The 9,184-nt window shown below is 42.9% G+C and overlaps 1 protein-coding gene across 2 annotated transcripts; it reads left to right on the top strand.

Annotated features, from left to right (window-relative positions):
- The first annotated feature begins 2,665 nt into the window (after window positions 1-2,665).
- LOC147436854 (putative trehalose-phosphate phosphatase C) lies at window positions 2,666-6,676 on the top strand. Of its 2 annotated transcripts, none has more exons than XM_086486250.1 (12): window positions 2,666-3,246; window positions 3,978-4,384; window positions 4,561-4,701; window positions 4,794-4,865; window positions 4,952-5,074; window positions 5,189-5,245; window positions 5,362-5,463; window positions 5,549-5,626; window positions 5,723-5,792; window positions 5,883-5,953; window positions 6,105-6,197; window positions 6,285-6,676. In XM_086486250.1, the coding sequence occupies exons 2-12, from the start codon at window positions 4,094-4,096 to the stop codon at window positions 6,345-6,347; spliced, it is 1,161 nt and encodes a 386-aa protein (XP_086342376.1). In that variant the 5' UTR covers window positions 2,666-3,246; window positions 3,978-4,093; the 3' UTR covers window positions 6,348-6,676. The 2 variants fall into 2 exon arrangements, with proteins under 2 accessions (XP_086342376.1, XP_086342377.1); XM_086486251.1 differs by lacking the exon at window positions 2,666-3,246 and adding an exon at window positions 3,365-3,712.
- Window positions 6,677-9,184: the final 2,508 nt, after the last annotated feature.

Here is a 9,184-nt window from a genome sequence, read left to right as displayed (position 1 = left end):
TTTTTCTCTATTATGAGGCGGAATTTCTCCTTTTCCCCTTGTCGTGAACCGGCATTTTGGAAATTGAAAACGACACGATATTAAGCTGAGACACATTTTTCGTGAACATTGATGGTAGTGGGTCGCTTATCTTACTTGCATACCTGTGTCACTAGAGCCATTTCTTAAGTTGTCAGTGAAGCCATTTCTTAGGATGACAAACACAACCATCAATGAAATACTAGCTTGAGCTTCCAAGAAGCTTTTCTTGAGAGAATGGTGGGCATTATTGCTAGGCATTTGCCCCCCCTTCTTTTTCTTCTCTTTCTATTACTGGGTCTAATTTGCCGTTTCATTAATTAATTAGGCCCCAAGATTCTTTCTCCGAACGTTCCCAAAGCAAATGCCTGACGTTTGCCCCAGTTCCCGCCTGCGCCCTGGCTACTGCGTCGCTAGGACCGCCCTGCAAAAAAAAAGGCTTTGCGCTCACTGTTCTTCCCCCGCCCGTCCTCCTCTCCCTGTTCTCTGCTCCACATTCCCGCCTTTGGCATCCTACACCGCTCCTCTCGCCACGCACATGTGCCAGCACAATGTTTACAGAATTCTTGCATTCACTCAGCTCCCACCTCTCCGTTTACTCGCGTGCCGACTCAGCGCCGTCATACACCAAACTCTGATTCCCCTGCTGTCCATATCACTCCTACCTCCGCTGTCGCAATGAGATCTATCTCTCATTGCCCCTTTGGCCTGCCATACACACGCCTTACCGTGCAGACACACAGGAGGATAGAGACGGCGATCTGCACACCGCTTGTGCCGTCACAACAATGAGAAAGAGAGACGCGGAGACATGCGCAAAAAGAACATTTTTTTTTTAATAGACTCTCTCTCCACCACGTGCCCTCAACCTATTTCCTCCCACTCCCTTTTGATATTAAACCAACAAAGCATCTCCGTAGATGCCACTTAATTAACCCAAAAGAAGTCGTTTTGGTCTCCTACTTGCACCAATCTCTTGTTAGTTCACCATTAGAGGGGACTAATGGCCAAGAATGTTTGCATCGTGCGGCAAGAAATTTTGCAGCAAGCTTGTAGTGCTACCGAACACTTTGGATTTTGAAGGTACTAAGATCGACTATCACAATTTAAATCAATTTGTAAACAGAAGTCATAGCAGGCAACCAGTGAAGTTTGAAAAAAATTACAAGCTCAATTGTGTAAAGCAAGGAGAAATGTTAGGTGGCATTCATTATGAACACTCGGTCATTGTAGGTGTGACAACTTTGAGAGCATGCAGTGCATGCATTGTCTGATGGATTGCAACCACTCTTTGCGCTAGGTGGAACGCAATTGTATAAGCTGAGTCGCACCACATCATTGATGATTTGGGGAAGCAATATGTAAAAAATAGACGAAGGCACACCTAGTGGAAAGAAAAGAGCGAGATTCTTGCGGAGTAGCCTATGGAAATATGCGGGAATGGATTGACCTAGGAAGCCCTCAAAAACTAGGGGAGCTCTATATCTTTAGCTTATAGCGCTACCATACAGTGAGTTTGGAAATTCATCTTCTCGAACAAACGAGACATTATAGGGGCCTTTGTGGACTCTTGCAAACTTTTGCAAATTAGAAAAAGTTTGGATTGTTTGCACAATTAAAGGGTGTTCGCCACTCCAAACTAAGGAACTAAACTTTCTTTGCGTAATGTAGTTGTCACACCCCTGCAAGAGCTAGGCGTGATGGTGCTCCTAGGGCAGGTTCGCACGCCTGGGTGCTACCCCTGCTCTAACTCCAGCCCTCACGAAAATCATTGGATTTGCGTGGACGGGGGTAGCTCAGCAGTGTTGAATGAGGATGGGCAAAGCTCCACTCTGCCAAAAACGGCAGAGTTGGGTTCTCTTTGGCATCGTTAACCGGCGGCGCAGTGGGCCACCCCGGATCAGCGGGCTACAACCTGCATGAAAACTCTCTCTCTCTCTCTCTCTCTCTCTCTCTCTCTCTCTCTCTCGGAGCTGTAGCCGGTCACCATGTTCCACGTGGCAATGAAAACTCTCTCTCTCTCTCTCGGAGCTGTAGCCGGTCACCATGTTCCACGTGGCATACTGTAAACGCGTGTGAACACTCTGCTTTTTTATCGCAGGCAACGTACAATAGTGTTGGAGTGGGGTGGGGTTGAGCCAGCGGGGGTGCTACCCCAACGTGCGAACGTGCCTTTATTATCACTCAAAGTGCCACCGAGCCTTAGGCTATGGTCACGCGAGGCTTAGTTATCTGTAAGCCTCGACAGGCCTGACGATGGCAGGTACGACAACTGCTGCGATGACGGGGAAGCGCAAGTAGTGAGAGAGAGGTTGAGGCGCAACGAGGAGAGAGAAACAAAGGGGACACCGGCCAGCTACTGGCATAGTTTTTCAACTATGCTGAAAATGGAATAGTAAGCTTACTAAACCGGTGGCCTACTGCAAAAAGCTGCGCAACCTCAGATTCTGCCGACCTAGGTTACGAAAAACTAAGCTTCGCGTGACCATAGCCTTAGTCTGGAAACAGAAGGATAGATGTGGTAAAAGATGTGAAAAGGAAGGAATTGCAGCTAGCTACTTAGAGATGTTTAAATAGAAGGTGTCTTATTCACCGCAACATGTTGTCTCCCTTATTTGCAGTTTCTTATAAAAACCCTGCTCCTTGTCTAAGGCCCAGCCCAAGTCCACATTTTCCACCTGTTCGAAGCTCACAAACACTAGCCTAGGTTCTTTCTCTCGCAACAGGTTCTCTCTCTCCTCTGCCCACCGTCTGGAAGGTCTGCTGCGGCAGCACCTCGTTTTTGCGTACTTCGCTGCATACCTACAGGAGAGAGAGAGAGAGAGAGAGAGAGAGAGGCACGTATCCACAGGAAGGCGCCCATACGCGCCCACACCCCACATTCATCCCCACGACCAGGGAAAAGGGGAAGCAAGCCGCCTTCCATCTCCTGCGTTTCTCGCTTTTTCTCTTACTGCGCAGAATCACCCCTTTGGTTTTGCCCACGCGCCCACGCAGAGGCAGAGAGAGAGAGAGAGAGAGAGAGAGAGAGAGAGAGAGAGAGCCGAAGTCAAGCAGGGCAAGGGCAGCAGGTGCAGGGAACTTGAAGGTGAAAGCGAAGCAGGGCTTTCCACCTCTCTTCTGTACGACCACCTCTTTGTATATACACATTGGGTGCTTCCTGTTGGCCTCTAACCAAGCAGTTTTGTACCAATGAACTTATGAAGGTCTAATCAGGCCATTATGTAGGTATGTGCATTTTTTAGTCTCACCTGGTCGCTTGAACCCATTGAGTTCTACACGCATACACACGCCCGCTCACACACACACACACACACACTTTAATGCTTCCCCTTGGGCCCTTTCTGAAGCGTCTTCTTCAATGCATACATGTGTCAAATGCATGCATTTCAAGGGTACCTCTCTTGTGCCACCCATCATCCATGCCTTGTGGGCACTCCTTCACCTATATAAGTGTGATCTTTCCAGAGTTCACTTCACTTGTTCCTTTGCCTCTCTACTTTCACAACTTTGCAGTGCTTTTAGTACAGAATCAAATCCCACTTTGAGTTGCACCTATGTAGCTTTGTGGGTTGAGAAGAACACCCGTTACTCCATTGCTGGCTAAGCATTTCTCAGCCCACCCACCAATCTTTATACATGCCCACCAATGGCTATTGTGCATTCTCATTGTGTCATGACCTCATGCTTTTAGGTACGCATGGGTGCTGAGAGAGGACTCTCTATTGTATTAGAACTTAATTTTTTTTACTACTGTTGCCCATTGGCAAAGTAATGAAGTTGAGCTCCATTATTGGATGTTACTGTTGAATACACTGTTCTAATGTTAAAAACTTGTGTGGAATAACTCTTTAGGCCATGTGCATAATTTGAATGTTAGGAATGTGGACTTTGCTTATTTAACAGAGTGTTGTGCAATGCTCACAGCAAGGGGCTAATGAATCAAATGCTACATGCAGGTGTCTATATGCATTGTTGATCTTTCACATTGATATAACTCTAGGTAGAAGCCTACTTTCACATAGTAAGCAAATCCAAATTGCAAATACCACCCGTGCAGTTGAGCATCGTTTAAATGGCAGCTGTTCGGACAAAGAAATATGGCTCCTCTATCCAGGACTCCTCAGCTGCCCTTTCCGCTTCCATGTTTCGCAAGTCACTTGCTTCTAATATAACTGCCAAGGCTCCTGCATTCGTGTCTCCAAAGAGGATAGTGGCTCCTTGTAAAGTTGAGAATGAGGCAGCCCATCGTTGGCTAGAAGCCATGAAAAATCTGTCCCCTCCCCGAATGAGGCGCTTGCAAAGTGACCTAATTGATGACAAGTCAGATATTGAGGCTGCTGACATCAACTATAGAGCTTGGATGGTATGGTTTTCACAAGTTCTTTGATTTTTGGCAGATATTTGATTGCTTGTACGCATCTTTGCATCAACAGTTTGTAAAAAGTATCATGCATTTTATATGAGAATGCATGCCCATTGATGGTCAGTGTCAATCTGTAGACATTCGTCCTTCTAAAGTGGAGTCGCGGGATTTTGCAGGTAGACCACCCGTCTGCACTTGACAAATTTGATAAGATAACGGAAGCAGCTGTGGGAAAACGGATTGCTGTATTTTTAGATTATGATGGCACACTGTCACCCATTGTTGAGGATCCGGAATGTGCATTCATGTCTGATGAGGTATTGCCCGACTCAAGAACTAATTTAGTTTTGAAGTTTTAGGTGTAAAGTAAGTCATGCAGCCAATCTTGATGTCTTCTGGTATGCTGCAGATGCGTAATGCTGTAAAGGAAGTTGCACATTTATTTCCTACAGCTATAATTACTGGCAGAAGTCGCGAAAAGGTTAGCAATTTTATGACGTGCCCTTCTCTCTAAAGCTGGGTGAAGCATTGCAAGCGTTTAATATGAAATTGTTATGTTATTGGCAGGTGTATGAGTTTGTCCAGTTGTCTGAGCTGTACTACGCCGGCAGTCATGGTATGGACATAATGGGACCGGTGGAGGGTTGTAATGGTTTCAAAGCTCAAGGCACGAAAGCGTGGGATGAGAAGGTATCATTCACTCGATTGATCATTAGATCTTAACATAACCTTTTCACTTGTAGGTGTGAGATTTAACCAGTTTGGGCTTTCAGATTAAATATGATGGGGGGTTTGATTTTTCAGGGAAATGAAATGGTTCTCTTTCAACCTGCCAGTGAGTTTATGCACGTCATGAACGAGGTAAGGGGTTAGTTTCTCTTCTTTTGTTTGAAAGCAGCAACTTTTGTGATGGTGAAAAATAGTAGCTGCCACTCCAGTTTTTATCTCGCAGACTCTTATTCTGTCGAACTCATCAGGTGTTCAAGTTGCTCGAGAAAAAAGCGAGCAAGATTCCTGGAGCTAAAGTTGAACATAACAAATTTTGCATCAGTGTCCACTTCCGTTGTGTCAAGGAGGAGGTATGCTTTGTTGTGTGGTTTGCATAGCCAGTTTTTGAAATGACTAAGGTTCTGGCTATAACTGGTGTGGTTGGTTTTGCTACAGAGTTGGTTGGCTCTTGCAGAGCAAGTGCAACATGTTCTCAATGCATATCCTAACCTTCGTCTGACGCAGGGACGAAAGGTATCACTTGTATACTGGTGCTCTTTTGGTGAGCTAAAGAGGTTTCGTTTTAGCTTTGCTCAAAAACTTATTTCTATGCTTTGATGTTTGATTCAGATTTTAGAAATTCGGCCATCCATCGCGTGGAACAAAGGAAAGGCTTTAGACTATTTGCTTAGAGCACTTGGTATGTGCTGTAGTTTCTTTATTTCTCATTAATAAGTCATTCCGCGAAAAGAATTTGAGTCTAAACTTGCATGGGGTTTCTATACTGCAGGTCTTATTAGTCGAAATGATGTTTTCCCGATTTACATTGGCGATGATCGAACAGACGAAGATGCCTTTAAAGTAAAGTTTATTAGTCTTGAGTATGTTAACACATCAAATTCTCAAGAGGAGAAGGACAATTAACAGTCTTTAGTGTCATTGTGATTTGACACATCTATGCTTCAACCTTTTCATTTTGACTCACATGCCTGTTACTCATGGCTAAATCCAGGTTTTGACACGACGGAAGACTGGTCTAGGTATAATTGTATCTAACAATGTAAAGGAGACAAATGCTGTGTGTTCGCTGCGTGAGCCCGACGAGGTAAATGTTTTGGCAGGATGTTAACTCTATGCTAATTTACACCAGTTGTGTCCTAATAATAATCTGTGGCTACTTTGGTTGTTGCAGGTGCTGGAGTTTTTAAGGCACCTAGTGAAGTGGCGACGCCGACGCACGAGCAGGCTTGTATAATGCGACAAAAGGCTTTGTCCTTGCTAGGGTGCTTTGCTTCCCTTTGTACACATTTTAGTGGAAGCCCCGAAACAGAGGGTGTTCATACCCATGGCTTTATGCCATTTATACACTGACATTTAGCATCAAGATGATGAGGCTAGCCGATGCGGACTTCCAAAACGAGGAACTCTGTAAGGCTGTAATCAAAACTCAATTTTGGAGGGGCAGTGCAGAGTCAAGGATGAAGTTCTCATATGTAGTGAAACAGTCTTACTGGGCTTCTTTGAGGCCTTTGTATTTGTTTCATTCATTTATCCTGCTTCCAGAAAATAATCATTCTTTGCCTACAGGACTTCACCTTTGCAACTTCTGATCAAGACTCTGTTGCTTTATACCCTTTGCCTCGCGAAAGAGGAGAAATAAGTTTATTTCTGATTCTAGCTTTGTCTATATGTGATTGTGCGGTTGTTATATTTGGTCCTTCATTTATCTCTGAATTTGCAGATAATAGTTCCATCTTTTGACTCGGGGCTAGCACTCTTTTTGGGTTCTTTAGTTTTCCAAGCTGCCATTGCACAGCCTGATTGATCTTTTGATTCTGGCTTCACTACTCAGTAACAGTTTAGGATCGCCATAACGTGGCAATTATGAGCTTAAAGCATTTCTCGAAAGCTATGTGCTTTCAGTGCAGCAATGTAGAAACTTGGAGAGGTGAGTAGCTTATGTTGTTTGTCGCAAAATTCCAGCATTTGTAGAGATGAAAGCCATTCTCAATTTGTACTCAATTTGTGCCGAAAGGCTGGTACAGAGTGATGTCAGGTCAATTGGCTTGTCTATTCTTCCTTCAAACTCATGCAAACAGGTTTGATTAATGAAAAACCCTATACGAATCTCAAAGAGGCACCATTTACTCAATTGTTTAGGGGGCAGTGGCTACTGTTCGGTGCTGAATAGGTTTTAGTAATATGGTTGCTCTGGGATTTCGGACTGGACCTTGAGACCCTTACTGATCTTCTCCTTGCATGAGTTAAATTCAGAAATTGAGTTGCAATTCCAAAGAATGCTGTTAAAAGCCCTTAAAATCATTATTACAACTTATTAAGTGCGGGAGCAGATACTTCATTTCCTAATTGTGGCAAAAGTGTGTAATAATATTGTTTTTTTGTGGTTAATTTATGTTTACAAGGTGGAGGGTAACCCCCCCAAAAGAGAACAAGAAATAGTCATCTTTTGTGAAGTCTGTTTTAGTTTGTTGGCACTCCCTTTTGAGAGAAGGGTAGGTGTTTATTAGAGCTTGTGTAAAAAAGGCACGCTTTTCTCAAATCTTTGCCATGCGGGTGGATAGAAACAGTAATCTCTCTCTCTCTCTCTCTCTCTCTCTCATAACAGGTCTCGAGTTGAGTTCAATTCTCCTCGTCGGGTATCTTGGAATAGTTTCCTACGACATTAAAATTCTCTTCTCCTTCTCTCTCTCTCTCTCTCTCCTCCGCCCATCAAAAGGCAGTGCCATAGTCTACAGAGGCAGACGGCTTGTTTTTAAATGCAACTTCAATGTTCAATATGATCCATGATGAAAAGGCCTTTTAAGTGAAGAGAGCTAAGTGGGATCGGAAAAGGTGATGTAAACCAGAAAGGCTTGTATGCCCAAGGGCAATATCTTTTTTTTTTTTGGAACACTATATAGTATAAAGAGTATGAAGCATCCCTTTCACGTATCCACTTGAAAAGTATCTATTTTTGGGAGCCTAAAGTAAGTATAGTTACAACACCCTCAAGATTCCCTTCATGAGAGTTCCATCTCGGAACTTAATTAACTTGAGCTAATTCTCACCTTGTATTGTATTGCTCACACATGAATGCTACTCTTTGTTTTCCTCCTCAAGCGATGTGCTTATATAATGGTATTATAGCTAGGTTATGTTAGGCCTTGTAGAATAGGAGCTTGATTAGCTTAAATGGTTCACCTAATTGTGGATACGTTTGTTACCTTGAGCCACTTTCTTTAGTAGGTTGACTACTAATAGATCATTAAGATAACAATAATTACATCTAGCTTGCCTTAAAAACTTTTTCTTTAAGATAAATCCCATATATACATCTTGTGACTTTATTTTGATGGTCTATTGTATATCTGTGTCTAAATATATGTCACATGTATGTATAATTTTATTGAAAAAAGCAAAGATATTTGTACGCAATATAGAACAACTAGATCACAATCTAGCAGAAAAAAGACCACAATAGCTATGCATATTACTTATGTGCAAGTCAAATATACCAGTGTAGATGTTGTAGCCAGTCTATCGATACTCGAAGTTTCTATGATCTACTCACAATGGTGCTTAAACTCACACAATAGCAAAAAATTAGACAGTCTTGGAGCCTATCTAAGAAGAACAAAACATCTAATCACTAGCAAAAGAGCACAACATATGAGAAATTCTACCACAATTTTATTTGTTCATACCTCTTTTTATTCCTACAACGTTCGTTTTTTTAAAACCCCTTGTGTATGTATACATATGTAAGTCAACATGTTTTAAAATACATATAACATGATCGCATACATGAATTCAGGGTGATTGCCTCGGGTATGGCGCACACGTATGCATGGGTATTTCTCATCATTTGCTAACCTGCAAGTCTACTCCCAGGCATGTCCGAAGGTGCCTATGCTTTTGAATCTCTTTTCACGGAACATTTACCTGCAATACAATCTTTTGGCTTCTCAAACCTACTGGTCAACTTTTATGGAATAAGACAAACTGTTTTCTCTTAACTTATTTCAAAATCAGTAAGAAGTGTTTTGTATACAAGACTAGTGTACATCTCAATTTCTTGCGGATTTAGAGCTT

This window comes from Adiantum capillus-veneris, chromosome 17, assembly GCF_014529385.1.
Source record: "Adiantum capillus-veneris isolate H3 chromosome 17, ASM1452938v2, whole genome shotgun sequence".
Lineage (NCBI taxonomy): Eukaryota > Viridiplantae > Streptophyta > Polypodiopsida > Polypodiales > Pteridaceae > Adiantum > Adiantum capillus-veneris.
This window is presented reverse-complemented; position numbering and strand designations above follow the sequence as displayed.